The 15,864-nt window shown below is 33.8% G+C and overlaps 1 protein-coding gene across 8 annotated transcripts in view; it reads left to right on the top strand.

The window, feature by feature from the left end:
* NBEA (neurobeachin) overlaps window positions 1–15,864 on the top strand; it is a 678,339-nt gene that overhangs the window by 199,981 nt on the left and 462,494 nt on the right. For all 8 annotated transcript variants that reach the window (XM_042998658.1, XM_042998776.1, XM_042998897.1 and 5 more), the window contains exons 19-24: window positions 2,235–2,316; window positions 3,202–3,325; window positions 4,159–4,351; window positions 6,134–7,150; window positions 8,905–9,122; window positions 11,689–11,842. In XM_042998658.1, coding sequence (XP_042854592.1) covers window positions 2,235–2,316; window positions 3,202–3,325; window positions 4,159–4,351; window positions 6,134–7,150; window positions 8,905–9,122; window positions 11,689–11,842 — 1,788 coding nt within the window. The remainder of the gene's footprint in view (window positions 1–2,234; window positions 2,317–3,201; window positions 3,326–4,158; window positions 4,352–6,133; window positions 7,151–8,904; window positions 9,123–11,688; window positions 11,843–15,864) is intronic.

Consider the following 15,864-nt stretch of genomic DNA (forward strand, 5'->3'; position numbering starts at 1 on the left):
TCATGTCCTTTCATTACAATGTTTATATTCATCTCTCCTTATTTATATCTCATTATTTCCCTCCCTCTTTTAAAAACTCATATAGGTTCTTGGGGTGCCTGGGTGGCTCAGTTGGTTAAGTTTCTGACTTCAACTCAGGTCATATCGCATGGTTCGTGGGTTCGAGCTCTGCGTTGGGCTCTGTGCTGACAGCTCAGAGCCTGGAGTCTGCTTCAGATTTTTGTGTTTCCCACTCTCTCTTTTCCCCCACCCCCTGCCCCTTGTGTTCTGTCTATCAAAAATAAATAAACATTAAAAAAAAGAACATGTATTTATGCCTGTCTCGACAATTGATTCTTGAAATAATAGTTCCACCTAGCATCTATGTTTCTCATTCCAACTATGTAGCAGAGTGTGGGCACATAAATGGTTCTTAATAAGTACATGCTGGGTTGAGTTTCTAAATATGTTTTTTTAATTAAAAAACTCATACTTGAATATGTTATAGTTTTCAAAACACTTTCACATATAGAGCCTTCTTTGATCTTCCTAGCAAGTTTATTAGGTAGGCAAAGCCATTATTGTCCTCATCGTTAGAAGATTAAATACAGACTTAAAAAGGACAATATAAAATTGTAGATTTTTGGGGATAAATATCATTTTCTTTGCAATGAGGTTTCTTATTTTTGGGGTGAGACGGTTTTAACTAATCTTCATCATGGAAGAGTGTGGCCTGATCTTTCCCAAGCTTGTCTACAGTTATTTTTAATCTGTTTGTAACCAGAATTTTGGAGATGTGGTCCACTGGGCTGTAGGGCCACACCAGGGCTTTTTTGGGCAGACTGGTGTGAAAACTTCTCGTATGCATACAAAACCACTGAATGTTCTTTGGTATTTTCAAATTCCTAGGATTTGCAAAGAAATTTTTGTCCCATGTGTCTGCTCCATCTGATTAGTAGTGCATGTCTGTAGTGCAGTGTTCAGAAAATCCTGAGGCACTGTTCAGTTTCAACAACAAAGTGTCTGGTTTAAACACAATTATAGGCGTGAAGGAGAGGGGTTCTTAAACCCTGTATTTATCATTTTAGTAACGGTAGGTTAGTTTTAATTTCAAGGCAATACCTTTTTGATAAACATTCCTAATATACATAAGTCAGTTTTCTATCTTTATCTCCTTTTTCTTCTTTCTCATTTCTGAGCAGAAGGTCAGAAAAGCGCCTATACTGGATATCATGGTCTTTTTCTAATCAGAAGGGATCATCTCTGGCTCGTAATTAATTCCCTTTCCCTATCCTCAACTTTCATAATAATGGCTAAGTACAACTAGGCTCTCAACTAACTTTTATGGTTTCTCCATAGATATTGTACCTTACTGTAGGCTGAACTGAACGTTTCATTCAGAACTTAGCATATTAATTTAAACAGGAAATTAAATCAGTAATGTAAAATTATATTCTTATTAAGTATAGTCTCATTGGACTATACTCATGCAAGAATAGGTATACACAGGCTAAAGCCTAAAATACAGTGAACAGCCATATGTCCATTATTTATATATAATTCAGTTATCCATTCTTAAATTTAACAAATGTTTGAATATTGGCAGTGTGTCAGGCATTGTGCTGATTGCTAGGAATATAACAGTGAAAAAGATGTGTAAGAATCCAACACTCATAGAGACTGCTAAATTTTAGTGGAAAAAATTAGAAAATGTTTTACAATTCTGTTTTTTTCTTTATTTGGTTAACTTCTTGTCATTTTTTTTTTGTTATTTGAAAAAATAAGTTTAAAGAAAAATTCATTAGTAAATGACAAAGAGCCACATTTCTAATGAAGACTTTTCCTTTATCACACTTCATTTTGAAGTTGAGACCCAGGCTCAGACATTATTTTTTTTATTGCCTTACTTTCTAAGTTTTTTAAAATTAATGACATAAGAGTCAAATGTTTATACACCATAAGTTTGCTAAGGATGTACAGTGTAAGGGTATTTCAAACAGAGTAATTCTTGGATTTCCTAATTAATCTTTCCTTCTGTCAATACTGGTTTGTTTTTGTCTTTATCCATAATAAACAAAATTTGAAAACTGAAGAATTAAAGAGTTTAGAAGTTTCAGAATGACTAGAGGACCCTTAGAAGAGAGTTTCATTTGATTTTGACAGAATTGACATTTTTTGCATTCTTTGTATATCTATATTTTTTAATTATGATTTAAATTATTTATTAAATGAAATTCAAATTCTTCATCTTTCAGATCTTGACAGAGCAAGTATGTACTCAAGTTGTACACAAACCACATCCAGAGCCAGATTCTACAGTGAAAATTCAGAATCCAAGTGAGCAAATAGCAATTTAAAAAAAAAAAAAAAATATATATATATATATATATATACATGCTATACCTACAGCATAGGATATATATATGTATGTATATATATATATATATATATATACATACATATATATATATATATATATATATATATATCCCTGTGACTTATCTACTGTGTAACTGGAAGTATGTAATTCTTAATTCCTTTCACATATTTTGTTTGCCCATCTCCCTACCTCCCTCTCATTTGACAACCAGCAGTTCTCTAGTTCTGAGTGTATTTGTGGGGTTTTTTGGTTTGTTTGTTTGTTTGTTTGTTTGTTTAGATTCCACATGTAAGTCAAATCATATGGTATTTGACTTTCTCCCTCTAACTTATTTCTCTTAGCATAGTTCTCTCTATGTCCATGCATATTGTTGCAAAAGGCAAGATCTCATTTTACAACTAATATCCTAGTGTGTGTAAATACCACATCTTCTTTAGCTGTTTACCTGCCGATGGACACTTAGGTTGCGTCCATATCTTGGCTATTATAAATTATGTTGCACTGAACATAGAGATGCATATATCTTTTAGATTTAGTTTTTTTGTTTGCTTTGGGTCAATACCCAGTAGTGGAATTACTGAATCATAATGGTAATTCTATTTTTAATTGTTGTTTAATTGTTGAACTGTTTTTCACAGTGGCTGCACCAAATTGCATTCTTACCAACAGTGCAGGAGAGTTCCCTTTCTCCTTTTCCCTTTTCTCCTAATCATTATGGTGTTTACCATAGTTCATAATACTTCTAACTCACCTACCATAGGGCTAAGCTGAAAATGAGTAAAGGTTTTTGAGTGGAAGATATGCAGTTGTAAATCTTGACTTTTTTGTGTGCGTATTCACAGTGATTCTTAAGGTGGTGGCAACTTTGTTAAAAAACTCTACACCAAGTGCCGAACTGATGGAAGTTCGTCGTTTATTTTTATCTGACATGATAAAACTTTTCAGTAACAGTCGTGAAAATAGAAGGTAAGCAATTTCAACACTATAACAAAGCTTTATTCCATAATTATTTTCTCTCCTTTATTTTTAGTCTTTTTCAAAAAGTTTTTCAAAACTTTCCCATATTGCTAAATACTTGTAATTCTCCGAAAAGGCATTTTATGTTTCTTTGATCTAATGTACATTCATTATACTTACTTTTATATTTTTATTTGATCATGTGGGTATTATATTTTAATTGTGGATATGAGTACACATATTTAAGATGCACCATTCCTTCTGGTGTGATACCTGTGTGTTGTAATTGTGTTGGAGTTGCTCATATTCATCTCTGCTTTTCTCAGTTTCTGTCCGATAACTGATTATTGTGATGCATTTTTAAGTTAGTTAAGACATGGGGTACAGTCTAAGCCTGTGGGTGCTTCCTGAGTCTTTAACAAATATGTATTGAATGTCTGGTATGTATCAAGCACTGTGCTGCACAGAGATTGTCTTAGTGTTCAGTCTTGGCACAATTGAATGGGGAAGATAACAAGAAAAGAGTGATTAATATGTAATGTATTAAGTGCATTGTGAGTGCTACAGGTGATGAGGAAGTAGAGAAACGATAACTAAATCTGAGTGGGAGAGTTAGGAAACCAATTTGAAATGATAATTTGGATTTTTCCAGGTAGAAAAATGGGAGAAAATCATTCCAGGTATAGAATATAGAATGTGCAGAATGACTGTGCATCTTGCTTTACCTAGGTCAGATCATATTTTCACTCTTTATCTAAATTTAAAAATAGTAAATTCTAATATAATTCAGGTATTTTTAATGAGGTGGGTTTTTGTTTTGTTTTGTTTTTTTAACCCACTAGATGCTTATTGCAGTGTTCAGTGTGGCAGGATTGGATGTTTTCACTTGGCTATATCAATCCTAAAAATTCTGAGGAACAGAAGATTACCGAGATGGTCTACAATATCTTCCGGATTCTGTTGTATCATGCAATAAAATATGAATGGGGAGGATGGAGAGTCTGGGTTGATACACTGTCAATAGCTCATTCCAAGGTAAGGAGATGTAGCATTTTATATCATCAGGGTTTCAGCTGTGGATTCAATGGCTATAAACACGCATCTGGTGCCATCTTGTGGGCATTTTACATTATGGCCGATTCCTTTATCTCCACTTTCTTTACTGTTTTTGGTTTTATTTTCTCTCTATTCTGTAACACTGTTAGAGCTTGAAATATTTTATAGATCATTTCATTGAAACCCCATGTTTATGAACTAGGGATTTTAGACCCCAGATGTAACCCCACATACGTTTTATAGCTCGAGTCTGAGCCAATAGTTCTTTTACCTTAAACATGTCTACTGGTTCTTAAAAGAATATTTCATGAAATACATGCTGAAAAATACTTTCTTAAAAGTAATGAGAAATTGCCTTTATTTCCCAGTGAATCATGAATAAGGGTTTAAGTTTAGTGGCATTTTTAATTGCATTATCTTTCCTTTTTAATTCTAAGAATCTATATATCTGTATTTTAAATGTTACCTGATCTTTGGTGAGAGAAAGTAGTGAGTTAAAGTGCACATTTATGTACACATTAGATTCTGGAAAAATCAGAGTCAAGATTTCTCATTATGTGGTGTCCTAGAAAAAGCGTGGGTGTCAGAAGTTTGGCTTTTAATCCAGTCTGTGCCACAATTCAGTTTTGTGACTTCAGGAAATTTGTATAGTCCTTTTGTGCAGGGGTTAGAAAAATGTTCTTTTTAATGTTTTTTAACCTGTACAGATAGTAAATATTTTAGGTCTTGGGGGCTGTACAGCCAGCCTCTGAAGCAGCTATTTAACTCTGCCATGTGGTGTGAAAATAGCCATAGGAAACGTGTAAAAAATGAACATGGCTATGTTCTTGTAAAACTTTACTTACTAAAACAGGTGATAAGCACATTTGATTCATGGGCTATACTTTGCCAGCTTCCACTTTTAGGACTTGATTTCCTCTTCTGTAAAATAAAAGAATTTTTGTATCAACATAATCTCCAAAGGAAGATCCCTCTCAACCTAAAATCCTGTTGTCATTTAGGTCAATATCATATGTGCCTATGAGGAAAGATTTTGAACTTTATTATTTTCAATTTTAGAAGAGCTTTTACTTCTGTTAAAACTTACATTTTATAATGTATTGGCACCTTTTATCATTAACAAATTTTAAAATACTACTTGATAAGAAAAACATTTCATGTTTTATGAAAAAATATATTTCATAATTATTCTTAAACAAGCCATGCAAAGTAACCGATTAGTCTATATAAAGATAAATTTGTGATGTTTTAACAGTTTAAAAATGTACATATTTATAGATATGTGTGATTTTTAAAAATCTCAATTGGAAGTAGGCACACATGAATAATAGATGGTGAAAACTGATATGGTAATACTTTGGATATTATATATATTATTAGCCAATGTTCTGTGTTAGCTGAGCTCAAATATGTAGGAATTCAGCTGGCATATTAGGTTAGAGTAACATTGAAATACTCAACCTAAAAGAAAAGATTACTTCACTTAAAACTTGAATGTTGCTAGTTTACTTAACTGTTTTTGGACATTGTATGTATATAACACACACACATACACACACATGTATATAAAATAAGTCATATGTAACTATTTTTGATGATTACTTCCAATTACTTAATGAAACTTATCTTAAGATTAATATGTGCTGCATTTGAAATCTTAATTTTGATACCATTTTCACTATTAACATAACTTTACTTGTATTTTTTTTCTCTTTGGTATGTATATGAAATGCCTTAATGTTTTCTTTGCTTATTCCTAAGGTCACTTACGAAGCACATAAAGAATACCTGGCCAAAATGTATGAAGAATATCAGAGACAAGAGGAGGAAAACATTAAAAAGGGAAAAAAAGGGAATGTGAGCACCATCTCTGGTCTTTCGTCACAGGCAACAGGAGCGAAAGGTGGAATGGAAATCCGAGAGATGGAAGATCTCTCACAAAGCCAGAGCCCGGAAAGTGAGACAGATTACCCTGTCAGCACAGACACTAGAGACTTGCTCATGTCGACAAAAGTGTCAGATGGTATTCTTGGAAATTCAGATAGACCGGGAGGTGGTGTACATGTGGAAGTGCATGATCTTTTGGTTGATATAAAAGCAGAGAAAGTGGAAGCCACCGAAGTAAAGCTTGATGATATGGATTTATCACCGGAGACGTTAGTAGGTGGAGAGAATGGTGCCCTTGTGGAGGTTGAATCTTTATTGGATAATGTATATAGTGCTGCTGTTGAGAAACTCCAGAACAATGTACATGGAAGTGTTGGTATCATTAAAAAAAATGAAGAAAAGGATAATGGTCCATTGATAACACTAGCAGATGAGAAGGATGAACTTCCGAACAGTAGTACGTCATTTCTCTTCGATAAAATACCTAAACAGGAGGAGAAACTTCTTCCTGAACTTTCTAGCAATCACATTATTCCAAATATTCAGGACACACAAGTACATCTTGGTGTTAGTGATGACCTTGGATTGCTTGCTCATATGACTGGTAGTGTAGACTTAAGCTGTACATCAAGTATCATAGAAGAAAAAGAGTTCAAAATCCATACAACATCCGATGGAATGAGCAGTATTTCTGAAAGAGACTTAGCGTCATCCTCTAAAGGATTAGAGTATGCTGAAATGACTGCTACCACTCTGGAAACCGAGTCATCTGGTAGCAAAATTGTACCAAATATTGATGCAGGAAGTATAATTTCAGATACTGAGAGATCTGACGATGGCAAAGAATCAGGAAAGGAAATTCGAAAAATCCAGACCACTGCTACAACGCAAGTGAGTTATCCTACGTGAGTTCTAAAAATGCATTGGACAGATCCTGAGTTGTTAGCGCTACGGCAGAGTAATTTCCGAACAGTTACATCATGTTTATACTTAATTATGGCATTATAGTAACTTCGGGAATCACGTGTTATGGTAGTATATATACAAAAGAAATTTAAAATATCTGAATTATATTTCCAACTCCACCACACTGTGTCTGTGTACCTTTGTTGGGCCTCTCTGGGCCTGAATTTCCTTATACAGTACAAGTGTTTGTACCAGATTAAAATATGACCTGGAAGGGCTCTACCCGTTCCAGTATTTTGTGACTCTGTGACTAAATTTACACATTTTGTACTCAAGATCTTCATTCTGAATACTCGATTAATTTTAACCTTTTAAGCTTCAGGCCCAACCCCGTTCTGTGGATTATAGCAAAGAGGACTTGGAGCCCAGATTGAACTGATAAATGAAATGAAAGGGAAGGGAAAAGGGAACTGTTATTTATCAAGTGCCTACTATGTTCCAGGCACTGTGCTATATGTTTTCAGATTTAATCCTCACAACCACCCTGTGAGGTAGGTAGTATGGCTGAGAAAATTTGGACTTATTAGCAGTGAAAATTTTCTTTACAACGATGTGGCTAGGAGTCGTGGTTATGAGAAAATTAAAGATTCTTAGGCCTAGTGGTGAGGAAATGTTAGTGCTGCATTTCTGGCCTCACCAGAGTAAAGCTAAAAATAGATGATGTTTTCTGATAGGAATTTTAATTGTGGAGCTTTGAGTTTTAAGACCACTTCCTTATTTTCCAGGCTAAATTACCTTATGATTAAGAATTGAAGAATACTTTTACCATTAGTGATTTGGGTTTTTGGTTGTTCTCTGGGTTTTCCACTCACTGTTTCATATCATCAAAGATAAGGTTAACGTGTTTCCATTAGAATTGTATTATAAAGAGTAAACCATACGTTTCTGGTGTCTTTGTACTCTAATAACAATCCTTACATATTCCGTGTGGGGAAGAAACCACCACAAACAAACAAAACATGTATTCTGTGTGTGGGAAAGCTATTTTTATTTTTTCTCTGTTAACTGCCAGTTTCTATTTTTGTGGTGGTTGTACTACCATGGTAATTGGAAGGGAGTGGGGATATTGAATTAGGTGAAGATTTAAATGAAAGGAAAGCATAGTGCGTTGTTTATTGAGCATAATAATCGCTAGGCTTGCCTGGTTTTCAGAGGTTGTAGGTATTTTTCTGGTTTTCTAACTTGTCAAATGAATGTACTATTTTTCGAAATTGAAGTATTGTGAGTAAAATAGACTTTTGAGTTAATTTCAATCTGTTCAAGTAATATTTTTTAATCTTGTGTTTCTAAGTATAGTTAGTTGATGACATATATCCCGTATACTTCAATTTTAATTATATGCTCACATTTGTAAGGGACACATGTGTCTGTATGAAGACTCCATAAACAAGGGTAAAGAGGACTTGGTTTTCAATGTGAACCCTGGTGTTAGACTTGAGGTATTTGATGTCCTTGCCTGGTTTTTGAAACAGAAAAATAAAAGTAATAATAGTAGCCTCTTTAGCTCAAAAAGGTTTCTGTCTATGGAATCACCAGATGAATAATATGTGTAAAATAGATTAACCTATCAAAGTTACATGCAGGAGCTCTCCTCACTCACTTGACTATACTTACTGTTTTCTTTTTGAAATCATGCATTTCTTTGGCAGTCTATAGAAGTTCACCTTTTCTTTCTCTAGGCTGTTCAGGGTCGGTCTATTACACAACAAGACAGAGACCTCCGAGTTGACCTAGGATTTCGAGGCATGCCGATGACTGAGGAACAGAGGCGCCAGTTCAGCCCAGGTCCACGCACCACAATGTTTCGTATTCCTGAGTTTAAATGGTCTCCAATGCACCAGCGACTTCTCACCGATTTACTGTTTGCATTAGAAACAGATGTACATGTTTGGAGGAGGTAGAAATATTTCTTTTCTTAAGACAACTTTCACTTAAGAAAATGACTATTTTAAATTACTGATCCATAGTGAGTTATATCATTGAAAATCTCACAAATTGAACTTATTAAAAATAATCCAACATGGGGCACCTGGGGGTGGCTCAGTTGGCTAAGTGTCCAACTCTTGATGTCAGCTCAGGTCATGATCTCCCGGTAGGATTCAGCCCCACGACATCAGGCTCCTTGCTGACAACGTAGGGCCTGCTTGGGATTCTCTCTCTGTCTGTCTCTCTCCCTCTCTTTGCCCCTTCCCCGCTTGCGCTCGCTTTCTCGCTCAAAATTAATAAACTTAAAAAATAATCTAACACTAAAACTTTGTATGGAAACATGAGTATTTTCATAAAGGTAAGGTTATAAAGCCTAGGGCTCAAATCAACAGGTATCCAAGAACTTAGGACAATTAAAAAGTAAAATTTTGAAACCTGGCATTGCCTATTCTATGTATAAAAGGGATTTAACAACAACAAAAAGGTTAAATTTTGGTTCAAAGCTGCTTCCACATTTTTTGTTCTTTTTCTGTTAAAATTAATACCATATACTAACTTTATTCTGGGTAATAAAATTATAACATAGTGTTAAAATTTAAAATCACCTATGACATCTGTTTTTAGAGCCTTTGCCCTTGAAGTCGTTAGTATCAGTTCATATATAATCACCTAAAGAAAACAGTCTGCATAAATTAAATCATTACCCTGCTTCACTTTCAGTTGATTTTCTAATAGCAAATATTTGACAAATTAAGCAGTTACAAGAGTGCGTGCGCATAATTTAGGAAGTTGGTGGCTGGAACAGCGTACCCTACTGTCATTGACTTAATCAATGGCGTGATGTTCTCTGGACTCCAGGAGACTTCTCTGCTTCTCCTAATTTTACTTCTAAGATTCAAGGTGGCTGATTCAGCTCCTAGCACCACTAAAACATTGGAAACTTGCCCAGACTGGAAGGCAGGGTCTCTTCTTCTTCGTCCTTCATCCCCTTGTTCCTCCTCTCCCGTTTTTCCCTCTTCCTTTTTCTCTTTTTTCTTTTCCCCGTTTTCTTCTCCTTCTCTATCGCTTCCTCTTTCTCCTCCTCCTCCTCCTCCTCCTCCTCCTCCTCCTCCTCCTCCTCCTTCTCTGCTACTTTTTCCCTGTCACGCTCCTTACCCTCCTTTCTTCTTTTCTAAAAGAAGCCCTCAGGAAATCTTCCTCTCACCTCTCACATGCCAGAAGGCAATCACCAGCAAAAGGGAATGGGATTGTAATGACTGGCCTATATAGAGCAATACTGGTTAATAACCTCATAGCTGAGGTAAAGCCAACCTTTCCTGTACTTGATCTAGCTCAGCAATAGAACAAAATCTAGATTGTGTTAGCAGGGAAGAAGGAATAACTATTATGGAGAACAGTCGATGTCTGCTATAGAAAGCTTTTACTTCTAATTTCATTTGACCAGTTTGTCCTTAGTCTACTCATGTGATAGAAACAATGGTCTTTCCATTGTTAGTGTTGTTCTATGCTAAATTACCTGGGTGTGATAAATAAGGAAACTGGAACACAGTGAGACACATTACTGTTAGCATGACATCAACGGAGATATATAGCGTAACTTCCTAATTATAATATTAGTAGTCCTCAAATGAGTGGTACTCAACTTCCCTTCCTTTAACATAAGATGGATACATAACATACACACAGATACCACATGTCTCTGTTTTCATGCGCTCTCGTAAAATTCCCCAAACAGAATTTTACTTAATTTTTTAAAAGCACTTATTTTTAGGATCAGGTCATACAGCTTGACATCTAAAAGATCGTAGATGATAGTTTACAATTCTGATGAGTGAGAATCATTGACTTAAAATCGATTATGGAATAACCTCTTTTTTCCCATTAGAAAACAGTTCATATTCCTGACAGACATTAAACTAAAGCAGTGTATGTTTTTGGGTATCTACATTGCATGTTTTGTATGGGAAACTGCACTGATGACCTTTAAGGTCTTTTACCTTTTTTAATTCAGTAAGTCCTTGAATTTTTACTTATTCATTCATATTTCCCCATCATGTCACTTCTGTGACTAGCAGTACACATTTTCAGTATGGCTGGTCACAGGCGGGGCTCCAGTCTGGTGATAAAACAAACAGAAATTACCTGAAAGGTAAACTTGGAGTTAACTATCCAATTGTTCTAAATTACCTAAGGATAGTAAATAAGGAAAACTTATTACAACACAAAATAACAAGCTTTTGTGAAAATACTTTTTAGGCTAAATTCATTGACCTAATATAATTTGTCTTGAATCTAGCTAATGTACTGTATTTTTAAAGCAGAAACCCAGTAACCAATTAATACACTAGGATACAAAGAAACCCTGCCGAGATGAATGTTGTTTTTGTAATATGGTATCTCAATTATAAATTGTTTTCTTTTCTAATAATTCCATTTTAAATTTGCCTAGCTCTTCAATAATTTTTACTTTATAAATGTTACAAGTAGCATTAAGCTAAGAAAATGTTCACTTGTGTTTTGTTTTTGTGCTATTTTAGCCATTCCACAAAGTCTGTAATGGATTTTGTCAATAGCAATGAAAATATTATTTTTGTACATAACACAATTCACCTCATTTCCCAAATGGTAGACAACATCATCATTGCTTGTGGAGGAATTTTACCTTTGCTCTCTGCTGCTACATCACCAACTGTAAGTACTTTGCTTCCATCTAGTGGTGTATTTTATAATTACCTGACAAGAGCATGTCCACAGTATTCTCTGCTCTAAACATAAGGATTTTAACAAGACATGTTCACCTAAGGAAACTTTTTCCCTTTTCTTTCTCTTTCATCAGTGTTGTGTTTCAGTTATGTGTGTTTATGAAAATACTAATCTGGCAATTTTGATGAGTAATTTGAAGAAGAGCCGTAACTATAAGTGACTTAACATTATTTTCTATATACTGCCTATCTTTTCAAATACATAGTAAACTTAAAATTTTTATTCTGTAACTCTTGAAGTTCTAAATACAAATACATGGTTATTGTGTAAGTAAGTAGAGTCATAAATCTAAATTTAGAAAAAAACATTAGTAATGCAGAATCTTACATGAATTACTTGGAATATTATTTATAAACAATATTATTTTTAACTGTATATGGGAGTTTTATATTCCTGTTCTCTGAGATGTAATCTTGAAGCCAGAAATTTGCTTTCAAAAGGGAACCAAATTAATGAATTCTTATTTAAAACTCAGGTACCTCAGATAGAAAAAATATAAATAGCATACCATTTTTTTTTTATTTTTTTATTTTTTATTTTAAAAAAAAAAAAATTTTTTTTTTAACGTTTATTTATTTTTGAGACAGAGAGAGACAGAGCATGAACGGGGGAGGGTCAGAGAGAGGGAGACACAGAATCTGAAACAGGCTCCAGGCTCTGAGCTGTCAGCACAGAGCCCGATGCGGGGCTCGAACTCACGGACCGCGAGATCATGACCTGAGCCGAAGTCGGACGCTTAACCGACCGAGCCACCCAGGCGCCCCTAACATACCATTTTTAAGCTATCTGAACAATTTCATAATCCTTAAAAACCTCAAAAAAATTTTTATAGACATATGGACTCTAATAGCATTTGCATCTCACTTTATCTACTAGTTCAGCATTTTATTTAAAAATATATATAGCTGCTTTTCATTCTATATAAAACATTGAAATGTATTAATAAGTTTGAAAGGCATTTAATTATATATATTTAAAATATAATACGTCAATGTTAACTTCATATTTTAATTGTAATGTTAAAAATCTCTGATTTCTATTAAAAAACCACATTCCATAGCTACTTGCTCACATAGGAAAGAATGTAGAACTCTGCCTCTCATATTGCCTGTGTTCCTGCCACCATATTGGAAACTAATCCATAGCTGGAAAAGTATGCTCTTGCCACAGAGAAACGTGTTTTTTGTTGTTGTTAAGATGTCTTTTACTTGGTGCGGCAGTGTTTCCAAATTAATCTCTGGCTTTATTTCATCATTAACCAGCTTTTCCTACATGATTCCTTTTCTCTCTGTAGTTTTGTCAATAGCATCACCACCCCCCCACCCCAAAGGAACATTGAAAGTTAAATATTGGCAGCAAAAGCTTGTATCCTTAACATCTCTCCCCCCTCACAGGCACATACACTTTGATTTCATTCATGAATTTATTCAAGAAGTCTACAAAGGCAAACAGGCTAGTTCAAGAGGGAGTGCAGAACAGTTCATCATTATTAGAGCCTTAATTGAATTAGCAAGTAAGCAAGGAAATGGAGCCAGGAAGAAAAATAATTGATGGCATGTGAGGGATGTGGATATCCTGTGAGATTAATGTACCATCTCTTCTCTTTAATCTCTGATTTCCTCTGGTGATTTATACAAAATTCTGGTAAATTGGGAGTCATATATGATTTTCTAAATGTATTCTAATATTGAGGCAGGAAGAGTTTTTTTTTTTCCCCCTTCTACACATTCAAAGCTGAATATATCAGTATTTTCTCCTGGCATTTTTTTAATCATATAAAATTCTTTAATGTTTTCTAAGCAGTCATTTTTTGTCAAGAAATTTTAAAAGGTTGTATTGAAATTCATTTTATAATATTTTAAAATTTTGTGCAGAACTGGAAATGATCTCTATATAAAATTAATAGTAGGTATTAAAATTTGTATAGGTTTGAAGTTTGCCTGTTTTTATTTTATAATGAATATATAATAAAGATATTGACATTTTGATAATTTCAAATTAATTCAAATTAATAATTTCAAAATTATTACCTTTGTAGTTTGGATCACTATATTTTGCACTTTGAAACTACTTATTGCTTAGACTGTTCATAACAGATTTAGGAAGTCATTCAATTGTAGAAATTTTTCTTCATTGTCTATTTCTCTATCTTTCCGTCAGTTTGGTCCATTAACTGATTGTACCTATGCCTGGTTATACACCATAGCTGATTTTATGTTCTTTGAATAAATTGCTTCCTTAAAAGATCCATCCAGAACCTTTTCTCTCACTTGATGCTAGTAGGACTCTGATTGGTGCTGACTGCTGGGTATTGTTTTCTCTTACTTGATTGTGTAATATTCCTGGTAAAAATTGTAATGTAGTAGAGGGGGAGAGTTTGGAAAGAAGAGATTGAATGAAGAATAAAATTAGAACTGGATAGGGAGGTTTTTGGCTTAGATTTAAATGTAAAACTCCAAAAGAGAATTTTGGAAAGAATAAGTGAAAGAAGAAACATTGGCAGTATACAGATTAGCAAAGGGAGACGTTGTTATGTAGATGCCATTATAATTATAATTAATTTCAATCCTAGATATATAAAGAGAGAAACGTTTGAAACTGGTGTTTAAGTGATCTCATGATTTTGTTTAGGTTGGTGTGATTTTAAAATGCATATATGCATAAATGAATGAATAAATATGAGTAATGGTGGATGGCTGTGGCTAGCAAACTTTTTCTCTATGGGTCAGATGATAAATATTTTCAGTTTTGTGAGCTATATGGTATCCGTCTCAACTCAACTCTGCTAGTGTTGTGCAAAAGACAGTTATATAAAGTTATATAAAGGAATAGGTACGGGTTTGTCTCAAGAAAAATTTATTTATAAAAAAAGGCAGTGGGACAGATTTACTTGTGTGTCATAGTTTACTGACTGCTGACTTAGAGCATAATCCTTACATAAAATTCATAAGTTTAACACAGTATAATGTTTCTGTATGAAAACTTTATTACTGACCATTGAAAATTCAGTAATTAGAGCTTAAGATAAACTCACCCTTTTCTATTAAATAAGAACTTAAATTTGACTTACTCAATATTTTTTAAAGTTTAATTTTTAGAACAGTTTCACTGTATGTTGTGGTCCTTATGTTCTAGTAGAAGATATATAATTTTCACACTCAGCCATACTAACTTTTTCTAGCATTTGACGTATCTAATGTTGAAATTGTATTTAATTTTGAGAGGGTAAGTAGAATGCTAAGTATTCTTCTTTTTTTATTTTACCAAGGTCAACAGTAACACTAGTTGTAATTATTTCTACTAACAATGAACATGTGGACACAGAAATTAAATATACAAATATGAGATACTTAAATACACAAATATGAGGTACTCTCAAATATGAGATATAACAATAAATATACGTTACCTTTACGTTAAAAACTATAAAAGACTGGTAAAAGCAATCAAAGATGGTCTAAATAAATGGAGACTATACCATGTTTATGGGTTGGAGACTCAGCGTAACAGGGGTAACACTTGTCCCCAAATTGGTATTTAGACGTATCGCAGTTACTATCAAGATCCCACCAATTTTTTTGTAGATACAAAGACTATTTTTTACTTATTTATTTTTTTACAAACACTGTTTTTTAAAAAAATTCACATGGAATAGTTAAAACAATTTTGAAAGACTCATTATATATTAAATACAGTAGCCAAGACTGCGTAGTATCTTAGAAAGACATAGTTCAGTGGAACAGAACAAAAACACAGAGATAAACATCCAACATGCACAATTTTTTTTCCTCAGTCAAGGAAGGATAGCTTTTTCAAAAACAGGTTAATGCTAAGTTTTCTTTGTCATTCTCCATTGAAATAAATCATGGTACAAAGTTCAACTCAGGAATATGTGTTTCCCATTTCTCACATAAAGATGGGTGTCAGGATAACAATGGAAACTTCTCATT

Source organism: Panthera tigris, chromosome A1 (genome assembly GCF_018350195.1).
Source record: "Panthera tigris isolate Pti1 chromosome A1, P.tigris_Pti1_mat1.1, whole genome shotgun sequence".
In the NCBI taxonomy this organism is placed as follows: Eukaryota; Metazoa; Chordata; class Mammalia; order Carnivora; family Felidae; genus Panthera; species Panthera tigris.